Source organism: Heloderma suspectum, chromosome 16, assembly GCF_057233095.1.
Source record: "Heloderma suspectum isolate Gila_16-S chromosome 16, 16-S_ref, whole genome shotgun sequence".
Taxonomy (NCBI): domain Eukaryota; kingdom Metazoa; phylum Chordata; class Lepidosauria; order Squamata; family Helodermatidae; genus Heloderma; species Heloderma suspectum.
Window position 1 is genome coordinate 19,667,055 of NC_139473.1, and position 14,209 is coordinate 19,681,263.

The window sequence follows — 14,209 nt, forward strand, 5'->3', positions numbered from 1 at the left end:
AGGGCTGGGAAAGAATCCTGCTTGAAATCCCGGAGAGCCGTCGCTGCCAGTAGGGATGTACGAAATTGGCCTTACCTGGCTCCACTGGGTTCCGCTGGGGGGGGGAGGCGCTCCGTCCCTCCCCCCGGTATCCTGGCTGGCCGGCTCCGCTCCGCGGGGATTCCGCAGAGCCGCTGGCCGGCTCCGCCAGCAGCCGGACATCCGGCCGCTGGCTAGCAGGGACGCAAACGGCGGCGGCCATAGCCGCCGCCGTTTGCGTCCCTGTAGTCAGCCGTGATAGGCTACGTAAATCTTTACGTAGCCTATCACATCTTTTTTTTTTTTTAACACTGGAAATGGCGGCCGTGGCAGCCGGTCAGAAGACCGGCCGCAGCCGCTGCTGCCCGGAAGATCCGCCCCAGGTAAGTCTCGTCCCGGGGGGGTGGGGGGTGGCAGGCTGTTCCGCCACGGAGTTCGGGGGGCCGAATGCACTGGCATTTGGCCTCACCGAGATCCGTGGCAGAATTCTCTGCCATCCCTAGCTGCCAGTCAATTTCAACAATACTGGGCTAGCTGGATCTAGGGTCTGGATCAGTACAAGGCATCTTCTTATGTTCCTATCTTCCTTCCCCAACTTCGTGCCCTCCAGACGTTTTGGACTACAATTCCCAGCATTCCTGACCATTGACCATGCTGGCTGGAGCTGATGGGAGTTGAAGTCCCAAACATCCGGGGGGCATTGTGATGGAGAAGGCTGCATTACAGAGTAATTTTGATGGGGTGGACTGACATTCTTGCCCTCCTGGAGAAACCCCTAAGCGGAAGTCCTGGGGCCCAGTCTAGGCTCCCTTGATATCTCCCTTGATCATTCTGCCGAGCTCATTGTTTATCTGGTGTCTGAGCAGGAAGACGCTCATTTGGAACCCCTTACTGGCTTTTTTTCTTCGCCTTCAGAAAGGAAGTATTTTTGTGAGAGGCTTGCGAGCGGTGGGAAGAGATCCGTGTCTCTTTGTTTGCAGCTCAGTGCTCAGCTGCAGTCTTTGGAGTGGGCGGGGTGTGTTTGTTTACTGTTATTTTTAAAATTATTTGTATGTATAAGACGCCTATAAAACAGGTTCTCTTGGCAACCTGCAATTCTTTTAAAAGCAGGCACTAATACAACAAAACGCAAACAGAGATCTGAGGACATGACAAATGCAAAGCCGACGCGATCAAAATGCAGGCGCAGGTCACAAAAGCCGACGCGATAAAAAGTACAATGCAGAGACAACCTGATAGGATATGGTAAAAACAAACAAACGAGGAGCTCAAATCAACCGAGAAGTAACACGGGAGTTAGAACCACCAGCGTTTCCTACGGATTGAAACAGTAAAGATGTAAGAGGCCTAGCAACAACAAAAACTTGAAACCTGGCTACGGGAAGAAAGCGAAGGCTGCACCTGGTGAATTTTCCTGGGGGGAGCATTCCATGACCAGAGGGGCCACCACCAAGAAGGCCCTCTGTCTAGTAGCCAGCCTCTGAGCTTCTGAATGTAGGGGGCCCTTGGAGGAAGGCGTCAGTAGGCACATGTGGGAGGAGGCATGTCGTCAGGTCCCAAGTCACGAAGAGCTGGCACTTTGAACTGGGCTCAGAAGCAAACTGGGAGCTGGCACAAGCAAGACGTGGAGATGTTTATGCATCTCAGACTGTGTTAAGGGGTATTTCCCGGAAGTGCCAAATTTGGTTTCAGGTCTCAAGAAACCTGAAAGCAATAAACCTCAATAAATAAATAAATAAATAAATAAATAATGTGATTTTTTGTTTTAAATCCCTGCACCCCAAAATTAAGGTTCTGTCTCTCAGGGATCCAAATGCCAAGCCAATCATGCCAACGCCCTCCTTCACACAATGCATAATTCATTGATGGAATTCATTGCTCCAAGAGGGGTTGACCACTGGCTTAATGGCTCTCCTTTTAGAGCAGACCAGTTGATGGAAGACAGGTCACTCAGTTGCTTTTAGCCATAGTAGCCAAGTGAAGCCTCCAGGATCAGAGACAGTATACCTCTGAATACCTGGGGGACAACCATGGAGGAAGAATCTTATTTATTACATTTATACACCGCCTTATTTCCTCTTGCAAGGACCCAAAGTGGCTGACATGATCCTCCTCGTCTTCCATTTTATCTTCACGACAACCCTGTGGGGTAGGCTAGGCTGAGAGTCAGTGACTGGCCCAAAGTCACCCCAGCGAGCCTCATGGCCGAGCAGGAATTACAACCTGGATCTCCCCAGCCCGGATCTCTACGCACTATGCCACACTGGCTCTCCTTTGTATTACCTTCACACCCTGCTTGTGGACTTCAGAGACATTTGGCTGGCCACTCTAGGGCGCAGTTTGCAGGAGCAGGTGGACTGAGAATAAAATAATAATAATAATAATAATAATAATAATAATAATAATGATGATGATAAAAAGAGGATGTCTGTCTGTCTGCATCATAGCGCCAAGACCGTGAAACCTAGCCATCTGAACATTGGCATGCTTACAAATTGGTCCCAGGGGTTGTGGACCATGGGGTGATTTGGTTGTTAGAACACATAATTTAGATTAATTTGACTGTGTCCATGTGTTTGAAGCCTGCGGTAACATCTACAGTCACTAGGTGGCAAGCTTCTCTAATCAGCACATAGTGTTGCAGTCCAGACTGTTTGAAACTGGGGGGAGTAGTCCAAGGGACACAGGGATATCCCTGCCCCCTTGCCCCCTGCTGTGGGCAACCCCGCCCCCCTCAGAGGGCTGTAGGAGTGCACCATGTCATGGGCCATGCCTAGGAATGCCAGGGGGCATGGCCACACTCAGATGGGGCAGGCAGAATGTGTCCAGCTCTGACAGCTGCGTAACTTTACTTGAAAGCTTTGCCGTATCAAAGTCAGGGCTATTCCAAGCCAGGATGCTCTGTAGAATTAGCATAAAGGGGTCGATAAATGCACGTTGGCCAGGTCTTATCAATGCTTGTTGGCTGTGAATGCACCAGCAGCAGCCATCCCAGCAGGCTGTACTGAGGGTGATGAGATTGGGGAAAGGGGCCATTCCACCAGCTATGCTGAAATAATGCATTTTTCCCCCTCTTCCTTCCCCATTGCTCTTTCCTTGTGTTCATGCTTTTTTACGATTGGAAACCTGCAGGGAGGGACTGTTGTGTTGTACTGATTATATATGTAAGCCGCTCCGGGAGCCTTTGTGACTGAAGAGCAGTATTCCAAATAAATAAAGAATTTGAGCCACCAGGTTCAGGTGCAGTCTACTTCTAAATACCAGCCTGGCAGGTAAATGTCATGCCCTGTTTGCGGCTGGATGCTGCAGGTAGCCCTTAGGTCTCTTCTTGCGTTTTCACTGGCCCACGCTTCGATCTTCTCTCTCTTTTCGTAGGTGGCAAATGGTACAAACGGCACTTGACGTACCGTCTCGTCAACTGGCCCTGGTACTTGCCCCAGCAGCAAGTCCGCCTGGCGGTGAAAGCGGCCTTTGAGCTCTGGAGCAATGTCTCCGCCTTGGTTTTCTGGGAGGCGTCAGGGGATCCTGCCGACATTCGCCTGACCTTCTTCCATGGAGACCACAACGATGGTGTGGACAACGCCTTTGATGGACCAGGTGCTGATTCCGTCCTTGGTTCATAAGGCTTTATAGGGGAAGGGTTGTAACTAGGGAAGTCTGTCTCTGGGAAATCTGGTTCTTTTTTTACTTGATGGAGTTCTTTGGCATGTACGGCTCTATTTGTGTTTGTGAACTGAGCTGCAAGCTTTTCCCAGCAACATTTTTGCATTTGTTGGCAGGTTCTGCAATTGGTTAAAATTTCTGAGCAGTTTGCACCAATTTCTGAACAATTTGAGCAAATTACGACCAAATCTGCACAAATTATGGCTGAATTGGCACAAATTGCTCAGAAATTTGCACAGATTGCATGGGAATTTGCACAAGTTGTGGAACCTGTGAAAAAAAAAGTAACCAAAATGCCCAGAAAATCTACAAACTGGCCTGAATCTCTGCAGAATGAGTTGGGTGCTGCAGTAGGGCCCAAATTGGAGTCTGGGGGGCCAAACCTAGGAAAACCCATCAAACTGCATCCCCTAAACAGATTTCTCTGATATCCCTAGTTGTAACCCAGTGGCAGAGAACACCTGTTTTTAGGGGTGGCTAAATCTGTCAGTTCCACTTTGCCTTGCCATCAAACATTTATATAGCAAGTTCTTTCTCTCCTGAAGATGAAGAACTTTGCAAATTTTGGTAAATTCTTCCCCCAAATGAACTGAACTGAAATTCTCGTCCAGATGCACTTCCCAAACTCAATCGGTACAGATATTCCCAGCATGGACATCCATATTGCAGGTAAGAATAAGGAGCATATGTCGGATGCAGAATGGGTAAGGAACTAGGGAGAGGGTTTAGGGAGGAGCACATGCAGTCTGAGCACGTGCATGATCAGCCCAACCCACACTGCGTTCAAACATTGCACATCCTCCCGGGAAAGTGCCGGAAGCAGAACCATGAAAGCCCAAACTAGCTGTCTGAATGCAGCTGCTCTTGTGGGTTCTAACGTCATCTGCTCTCTTCCCTCCCCTCTCGCCAGGGGGTGCGCTGGCGCATGCCTTCTTTCCACGCCGGGGCGAGGCGCATTTCGACAATGACGAGAGATGGTCACTGGACAGCGGGAAGGGCCGGAACCTCTTCGTGGTGGTGGCGCATGAGATTGGACACACGCTGGGCCTGGAGCACTCGCCAGTGCATAACGCCCTCATGTCCCCCTACTACAAGAAGCTGGGCAAGGATTTTGTCCTCAGCTGGGACGACATCCTTGCTATCCAAAACTTATACGGTAAATGTGCCTGCCTGCCTGCCTGCCTGCCTGCCTGCCTGCCTGCCTGCCTGCCTGCCTGCCTGCCTTCCTTCCTTCCTTCCTTCCTTCCTTCCTTCCTTCCTTTCTTTCTTTTATTTTTAATTTGCAAATACAACAAAGAAAAAGAAATAACCAAAAGAAAAACACCAACACCAACACCAGGGTCAGTTCACAGTAACCTCAGCAGAAATTCTACACTCATATCTTAGTCATATATTCATTAGAATAAACAGTCCTTACATCTGAATAGGTATCCCAATGAAATTGACAGCTATGGGATATGTGTTTGAATGTAAAGAGAGCCATAAGATCCACAGGCCGTTGAATGATAGGTGGTGGTGTTTATCCTTTCAAGCTTGCAGTATAAGTCTCGTTGCAGCTAGAAGGGCTCTCGGAATCCGCTTTCTCCCTCCATTTCTTAGTCCTGCATCACGGGTGTATAATTGGAAAGCACACGGGTGTTTGTAAGTGTTAAAGATTTTTCTAAAGCAACAATAAATGTGGTTTTCTCGTAGCTTGCACTTTCTATGCTTGATTGGGCGCCCTCTAGATAGGTTGGACCACAAGTCCCATCAGCCCCCAGTAGGGATGTCCTAGAAATCCGCAACAGAATCAAATGAGTTTGGATTTCTATGAAACCAACCTGTGGATTCCTCAGCGGAGCAGCTTTTCCGAAGCTGCACGGATTCCACGGACTTGCAAACTGTTTTTTTTTACTTTTCAGAATTTTACGCAAACTCAGTCATAGAAAAATATGTCAATTAAAAAAAAAAAAAACTAGCTGAAAATGCGCATTTCCCCCATAGGCTAAAGTAAGAAGATGCACACGGAGGGGGGATTTGTGCATTTTTGCAAGTGCGAGTTTGCGCCAATGCGAATTTGCGCCAATGCGAATTTGCACTAATTCAGGAAATTGGGAAAAATCCATCAATCAGCGGACAACGGAATGAAAGGCACCCGACGATCCACAAAACACGGATGGAATGGATTTTACAAATGGTGTCCATCCCTGCCCCTCTTCCACAAGTCCCGTCATCCCCTCAGGCTGTTCTAAAAAAGGAAGGTTTGCAAAACCCTGCCTTCAGACATCCGTTGCTTTCACACAGCTGTAAAATGGAGGGTTCTGGGCTTAATGCACAGCTGGGGGAGGAGCTGTCGGCAGTGGGAAGGAGGGGGAGTGGCAGCGGGAGGACGAGTTCAGCTCCGCCTGCCGTTTTTCCACCTAAAATTGCCCTCCGAGCTTTTTCACGCAACCCTGCCCTGCGGTGTGTCCTCCCTACGTCTTATTCAAAGGTATACTGCCCCTGTACAAGGTGGTTCAATGAATCCATCAGGCTCACAGCTGATGGATAATTGCACTCCAAGCAATGGTGCAATTACATCATTTAATCATTACAATTTAATTGTTAAATTTTAATCATTAAGATTTTATCATTAAAACATTTTGGGCTCTGGACTTAGAAGTCTTGCCTCCCATCCCCCCCCCCCAGATGGCAATGTGTATTACTTCGCTTTCTTCAAAATGTGGCATGATGCTGCCCTGTCATGTTTGGGGCCTCTGGACCTCTGCCCCAGCATCCTACCTCGCAGGCACCACTGCCCACGGGAGACTTGGAGAAGTCCACACTTGTCTTGGAAATGTAACATTTCCAACAAAATTTCCAAAGACTGCTAGGGCTGGTCTTTGGGTCTCAGGGTCAGCTGGGGAAAACCCGAAGAAATGCCGGGTTTGCTTCAATAAATTCTTTGCTTCGATAAATTCTATTTTGTTTTGCTAACCGGCGTGGGATGAGGAGAGAATCGGTTACGTCACTTGGAGCCCTCCGTGTGAGAGAGGCTGCAAATCTAAATCAAGGCTGTTGAACTTCTTTCAGTCTGGGGGTTGAATTCCATTTTGGATAAGATTTTGGGGGCCAGTGGCAGGTGGGGCCAAAGGCAAAGGGGCAGGGCAAAAATACCAAATAAACCAACCTCTTCCTGCCAGGAGCTCAGCCTTCAGAGAGGCATTTCAGCCTTTTAGAACCAGCAAAAGTGGGGAAGCCACCAGACAATAAGACGGTTGGTGGAAAGGGGGTGGGGCCAGGGGGAAAGGGTGTGGCCATATGAGGAACCCTGGGGAGCCATATTAAGACTCCAGCCAGCCCGGATTTGGCCCACGGGCCTGACATTTTACACCCCTGATCTGAATAAATGCATCTGCATGCTTTAGAGAGCAGTCCTATGGCCACTAGACAGTGTCTGGAGGAGGGCGCATAGGATAGTTTGGATTCCTGGAGAATGCGCTGACCTCGGACCCAGGAGTCCAAGTGCCCTCCCCCTCACAGCCAGCATGGAGAGAACTGCGCTGGCTGCCTCTCTGAGGTTGCAAAGGCGACCTCAGAGAGGAGGGAAAGGGGTGGTTCTGCAGGCAGGGAGGGGACTGGGGAGGCAGGCTTACAAAGAATCCTCTGGCTTTCCTCTCTCCTGCTTTGCAGAGCCCTGGCTAGAAGGGCAGAAAAGCCTTTCTACCAAACATGCAGAGTGGGAGGAGCACGGAGGTGAAGATTGCCTCTACGCTCCTCCCAGTCTGTATAAGATGCCCATCTGCCTCTGAGTTCGGAGGCCGATGGGCATCCCAATAGGATTGCGCCCTTTTTCAGATTGCTGAATTTAGCTTTTCCGGCCCCCAGAATTCTGGATTTCAGGCATAGTGGTAGAGTACTTCTGCACATGTAGGTTCCGTGTTTGAACTACCCTCTGTGCATCAGCACAGAGAATACGCATGTCAGGAATGAATCTGAGCATGTGGAGATGTCTGGCAGCTCAGATTCAGATTCAGAAGGGGAACAGCCAGCCTCCCTAGTGAGCCCAGATACAGCAAGACTTCCTTCGCAAGACCTTGACACACAGATGGCCCAGCCTGAATGGCTCCCCCATTCCTCCCCCACGAGAACCCAGGGGGAGGAGGAGAGTGATGTGAGGGATGCTGGGGTCTGTCGCAGAGTGAAGCAGGAACAGTTAGGGGCAGGGCTCAGATGCTCCAGCAGGCTGGCCACGCGTGGAAGCCAACGTAGAAGGGAGCTACCCTAAGGGAGGGGCATCCCTGCGAAGCAAGTCTGGCCGAGAAGTTCTTGCCCAGACTGCTGGCAACATCTCTAACTTCCACTTCGTCTCCTCTATTGATATTCATAGATGCATGGATTAGCTGCTTCACTGCAGTCTGAGAGTTTCCTAGAGTCTGCTTTTGTAAAGAAGCTAGTCCTTTACTAATAAAGTAGTGTAGCCTGAAGCCTTGTTTCCGGGAGTGTGTTGATTGCGAAGGGGCGGACAAAGGAACGTGACAACGCATACGCCCTGTTTTTCTTCTGAGTGGACCGTGTGGTTTCTTTTTGGCAGGGAAACCTCCCCGGGGTTCCGTGGTCCAGCTCCCCGGCAAATTATTTGCTCGCTTCCAGGATTGGAGCCAGGATCTCGACGGCCATGAACACCAGGAGCGGAACCTCAGTTCCCATTACTGCTGGTCGTTTTTTGATGCCATAACCATAGGTAAGCACTGCTACGTCTGCTAGAGGGCTGGTGCAGGGCAGTGGCAAAGAGACTGAGCTACAGATCAGGAAATGGTTCAGATTTGAACCTCCCCCTTTGCCGCAAATTCAGTAGTCAGCTTAGATCATAGATCATAGAATCCTAGGGTTGGAAGGGGCCTGCAAGACCCTCGAGTCCAACCCCTGCTCAATGCAGGAAGCCTGATTCCCAGGCGGTCTCCCATGTACTAACCAGGGCTGACCCTGCTTTGCTTCCAAGATCGGGCACATCCAGCCCTTTGCTCATTCGTTTGGTCGCAGCTTTCTTCTCCTGTGATAATTCCGGTTGGCCTTACAGGGTTGTTGTATGGAGGATCACAACAAGGTCATGCACATGAAGCACTGGACCTTTACTCAGGCACATTATAGCCACACTGAGGTCACACAAAGCATTCAAACATGACCCGACATAAATGGTGATACTTGTGGCATTTCTTCACGGGGGGTGAGTTTGTTCATAAGCAGAAAATTCTGCTGAATGTGGAGATACCAGAACAACATTTGATACACACATTCAGAACACAATAAAGTCTGAATATCAGCTCAACCCCCTCCCCACAACTCACACCTGTTTTCAAAGTGGGGAGGAAAAATCCAAATATATTGTTGCTTGCCCTGGAACTTGAGTTATCGGAGTGAAAGTTGGTATACCTATTCACAACTCCATTCTGCAATTCAAGTGTGATGACTGTCTCCACCTTGCATCCGTTTTGAAGAGGGTCAGAAAAGGCACAAAATAGATTTGAATGCGACGTCTGAAACAGGGCCTCACAAATATTTGTGCTTTCCCGGTTGTTTGTATGCTATACCCACTGGGCTCAGTTTCAGAATGTTGTATTTAATTGTGGATCTTTGACATGCAATAGTGGATAGGGCATGGCAGCATTTGATTGCCAGCAGTCTCAACATCACCATCACTACTGCTGCTGCACCGAGACGATTTCTAGATAAAGATTTATTGCATGTTAAAAATGTACACCACAGCAGCAATGGCAACAACGGTCATAGAGAGAAAAGAGCCAACCTCCAGCTTCCTAGAAGGTCTGTGTACATCTACCCTAGCTGTGCTTAGACTTCTCCAGGCTGCTTCTTCCTGCTTTCTCTTCAGACTCTGCTCTTCCTGACCCTGCTCTTCCTGCTCTGGTCTTTCTGACTCTCTCTTCTTATACCCTCCTCCCTCAAAACCAAAACTACTATTTCAGACCTGAAGAAATGAAACTTAACTGGGGAAATCAAACTGAAACCTAACTGGGGAAATGAAACTACTCCTCTCAGGGATACCCCCTCCCAGCAAAAAAAACCCCAGGCCTCTAAGCCTGACTTTTTCCCCTTTTGCCTCTGTAGGCCTCAAACTTTCACAACACACATTTTTTGAAATGTCCTCATTTTGAAATGCACGCATTTTGAAATGTACGCATTCTTCCCCCGTGATTAAAGTGCCTTTGCGCAGATTTTTGAAATGTACTCATTTTGAAATGTATGCATGATAGCGAACACGTTTTTTGTTTCTGTCTGCAAATTGCATTGCGAGCTCAGGAACATATGAAGTTCGACTGCAGATTGTGTCTGAGTCCATGTTCTGTCTGGAAGGTTCAGACTGGGTAAAATCCTGATCAGAAACAAACTGAACCAAATTTCTCATACATCCCTAGTTGTGACATCTTAGCCGCTCTTCATGGGGCTGCCCTTGAAACTGCAATTGTTATAAAATACAGCTGCTTAACAATTAGAGCGATCCGCTAGGAACCTATTACACCAGTATTAATAGAAATCCACGGTTGCCTCCAGTCAGCTTATCAGCATAAATCAAGGCTCTGGTTCTTACTTTTAATGCTTCTGATGCTCCTGGACCAGGATACCTTGGGGAGTACATCTTTCATACAACCTCTCCCTCATATTTCCTTCAGCCCACCAGTTTCACCTGCTGCTGATATTCAGTGGCATGTTCAAAACATACCTGTTTTTAGGAAGGTGTTTGAAGGACAATGGGTTTTTAGCGGCTGGACTGCTGTGGGAAAACTCTCTTGCTGCTGTTTTACTTTTAATTGCTTTAAACATGGCTTTAAATGTCAGCAGTAAAGCAGTTGGGACCTTCTAGGGAGCAACTCTTTCAACCCCAAGTCTGAATTTCATTTGGAGAAGCTTTTGGGGGCCTCCTTCCGGGTGTGGGTGGGGCCTAAGTAAAAAGGAGGCAGGGCCAAAGGCAAAGGGAGGGGCAAAATACCAAAAACGCCAGCATATTTGACTCAAAGCTCTTCCTGCCAGGATCTCAGCCTTTGGAGAGGCATTTCAACCTTTTAGAATGAGGAAAAAACTGCACAGAAGCCAGAAAACCACCAAATGATTGGTGTTTGGGGGAACAGGGTGGGGCCAGGGGGAGAGGGCATGGCCCCCTGGGGAACCCGGGATGGCCAGATTTCGTCCCCGGCCTGAGTTTCATCAGCCCCGCTTTTCTGCTTGAGGGTTGATTTTACTGTTCTTATTCTTTTTTTTTGGCCCTGCCAGTCCAAAGCTCCATGTTTAGTTTAGTAAATAAATAAGGAGCATCCTGAGTGGCTCTTACTGAATACAATGTTTGGAAGGGCTGACCGTGGGAAGATGCCACACCCCAGTCTGCCCAAGAGAGCTCCGTAATCCCATGCATCCCTTTCTTCTATACAGATTTGCAAGGCAACCTTTATATCTTCAAAGGCGGCTATTACTGGATTGTATCCAAAGAAGGAAAGGCCACCAGTCCACGCCAGCTCCGGGCACTGTGGCCAGGACTACCATCCACCCTCGATGCTGCGGCCTTCTCAGAGGAAGACGGGAAATTCTATTTCTTCAAAGGTGGTTACGCTTGATGGGTAGATGTTTGTGAGATGAGGCATCTCCCCAGTTCAAATCTGACACCAGCCATGAACTCGCCAAGAGGCCTCAGGTTAAGCCACTGTCCCTCGGCCTCCACTTTTCCATATGCAATTTGGACGTAATTGGGTGGTTACTCTATCTGTTTATTTATTTGACTCGTTCTCTACCTTTCTACCAAAGAACGGTGCTCAAGGTGGCGAATTGTCAAGATAGTGGGCAGTATCTAACAGTGCCGTTCCGCAAGCACTCCGCTGAATGTTTCCATTGTGCAAGCGGTTGCCCGTTATGCCTGTGCAAACTGTTGTGCAAGGAGTTGTGAAGCCAGTTGTGCAAAGAGAGCATTCTGCACAATGTGTTGCACAAGAATAACGCACAATTGCTTGCACAACATGCTTGTACAAATGTAACTTTAGTTGGATTCTTCTCTTGCACCTAGTTTAGAACCTGGTGTCCGCCAGCGCCACGTCATTTGTGCAAACAGAATGATGCAGTTGGATGCTGCCCATAGTTTCTGAAGGGCTTTGGATAGTTCAAAAGCACTGTATAAATGCAAAGCGGTGTTGGTGTTGTGATGATGTGGTATAAATCCAAATGGACATCCCTGCAGTTTTAAAGATTCCAGGAACATGGTCTCCTAGGTGGGCAGAAAGTAGATCTCTAGGTATTTTGGACTTCAACTCCCAGCATTCCTGACCGTGCTGGCAGGGGCTTCTGGGATTTGAAATCCCAAACATCTGGAGATCTGCCCTCTGCCCACCCCTCCACTAGGAGGCGCTGTGGTCATCTCTGGTTGCTGTTTGGTATGCCAGATTGTCTACCACAAATGGTTGCTTAAATTTGGTGATGGGGTAACCATGCTAGGCCATGGTCATGTTAAGTGAAGATAATGGCAGTTCTGGAAGGCACCAGGCTGGGGAAGGCTTGGGATAGCCTGTCAGGGGAATGCCTGTAATATTCAGGCTAAAAACACAATGGCCATGATCCATCTGAAGTGCAGCACTTTTTAAGGTTAAGTCCCGTTGATTTCATCAGGACAGATTTCAGCATATGTGCAATGTTCCTTCAGAAACCTGATGGGATTAGAAGTGTTTTACTTTTGATGGATCATGTTCCTGTGTACAAATCTTCCTCCTCCTCTAAACTGTGAACCAAAACAGGACTGGTTTGGTCAAGGCACACTCGTTCTGTTCTAGTTTATCCTTATTGAATGTTCAGTGATAACACCTTGCACGTACATATAACGCTTTAGAGCTTTGAAAGTGTTTCAAACACATTATCTCAGTGATCTTTGTATCAGACCCATAGAAGTCGGTCAGCATTATTGACCCCATTTTGCAGATTGGGAAAGCAGAGGCTAAGGGAGTATGGCTTGCCCAAATTAGGGATGTCAAGAGAATTCTGCCATGGATCTCGGTGAGGCCAAATGCCAGTGCATTCGGCCCCCTGAAATCCATGGCGGAACGAAGCACCCCACCCCACGAAAGGCACGCGAAACAGAGCACTTACCTGCTGCCGTCCGCACTGACTTGTGAATGGTGGCCGCGTCTGCGGCTGCCATTCGCTTCCTCATTATAGCCGTGATAGGCTACATAAATAATTACGTAGCCTATCACGGCTAAGGCAGGGACGCCAAATTAGGAGCGTAGTCAGCCGGAGAGAATTTCGGGGGGAGGGATGGAGGGGGGTGGGACGGAGCGCCTCCCTCCCACCGTCAGTGTCACCCTTCGAAAAGGTAAGTGATTTTCGTACATCCCTAGCCCAAAGCCATCTAGTGAGCACATGAGTGAGATTCAGACTCAGGACTTGCTGCTAGGGATGTCAGGGAAATCTGGAATGGAATCAAATGAGTTCGGGTTTCTATGAATTCAACCCACAGATCCCACAATCGGACCGGCTTTTCCCGAGTTGCACGGATTCTGCGGACTTGTGGAACATTTTTTTTTACTTTCTAGAATTTTATCCCAAATTAGTCATAGAAAAATATGTGAAATAAAATAACACCGGCCAAAAATGAACATTTCCCCTATAGCTTAAAGCATGAAAATACACATTTGGGGGATTTGTGCATTTGCACAAATGTGAATTTGCACAAATTTGGAAAATTGGAAAAAATCTGATTCCATCAGTGAGCGAATGGAACGAAAGGCACCTAGCAATCTGCAAAATACAGTCGGAACGGATTTTACAAAAACCCATACATCGCTACTTGCTGTTTCCTAGTAACTCAGGCTTCTTACCCTATTATGTTGTCTGAATTTGAGATGGGAGCTCTGCCGTTCATTGGCTTGTGCCCTGCTTTGCTCAAAAAGTGTCATTTCTGAATGCCCAGGACTTCCCTCCAAGTAAATGTGTTAAGGTCGCAAAGTGAACTCTGTTGCCTCCTGCTGGTTGTCACTAGAAAAACATGCTCTCACTTCCTTTGCTTCTTTGGACCTGCGTACAACTTGAGTCGACTCACTTTTATTCAGTCCCTGGGCATATTCTAAGACATGGCTTTGACCCGGCACCTGTTTTCAGTGTCAGTCAGGAGCAATGACATAGATGGATCAATATTTCCTTATTGTGCAGAGAGAAAATCACCTTAAAAAACCATGGAAGATATCCCTGGGGATATTGGCCATGCTTCAGCTGTTGATCAGTTATGATTGTCACCTCGATGATCGTCACCTTTAGTGTATTTCAGCATGCAACTCCTTTGCTGAGGGAACTGCACTGGCTGCCCTTTCGCTACCGGGCCAGGTTTAAAGTTTTGGTACTAGTGTACAAGGCCCTACACGACTTGGGGCCAGGATACCTGAGAGAGCACCTTCTTCTTTACCAACCCGCCTGGCCACTGAGGTCATCGCAGGGCTTGCGCATGGTGGTTCCACATGGACCTATGGCCCGACTGGAGTCCACCAGGAGAAGAGCCTTCAGTGTGGTGGCCCCCTTTCTTTGG

General features: G+C 48.3%; 1 protein-coding gene across 1 annotated transcript in view; it reads left to right on the forward strand.

Moving 5' to 3' along the window:
* MMP28 (matrix metallopeptidase 28) overlaps positions 1-14,209 on the forward strand; it is a 42,398-nt gene that overhangs the window by 24,408 nt on the left and 3,781 nt on the right. The window contains exons 4-7 of the mRNA XM_084822924.1: positions 3,394-3,615; positions 4,592-4,837; positions 8,234-8,383; positions 11,083-11,250. Coding sequence (XP_084679050.1) covers positions 3,394-3,615; positions 4,592-4,837; positions 8,234-8,383; positions 11,083-11,250 — 786 coding nt within the window. The remainder of the gene's footprint in view (positions 1-3,393; positions 3,616-4,591; positions 4,838-8,233; positions 8,384-11,082; positions 11,251-14,209) is intronic.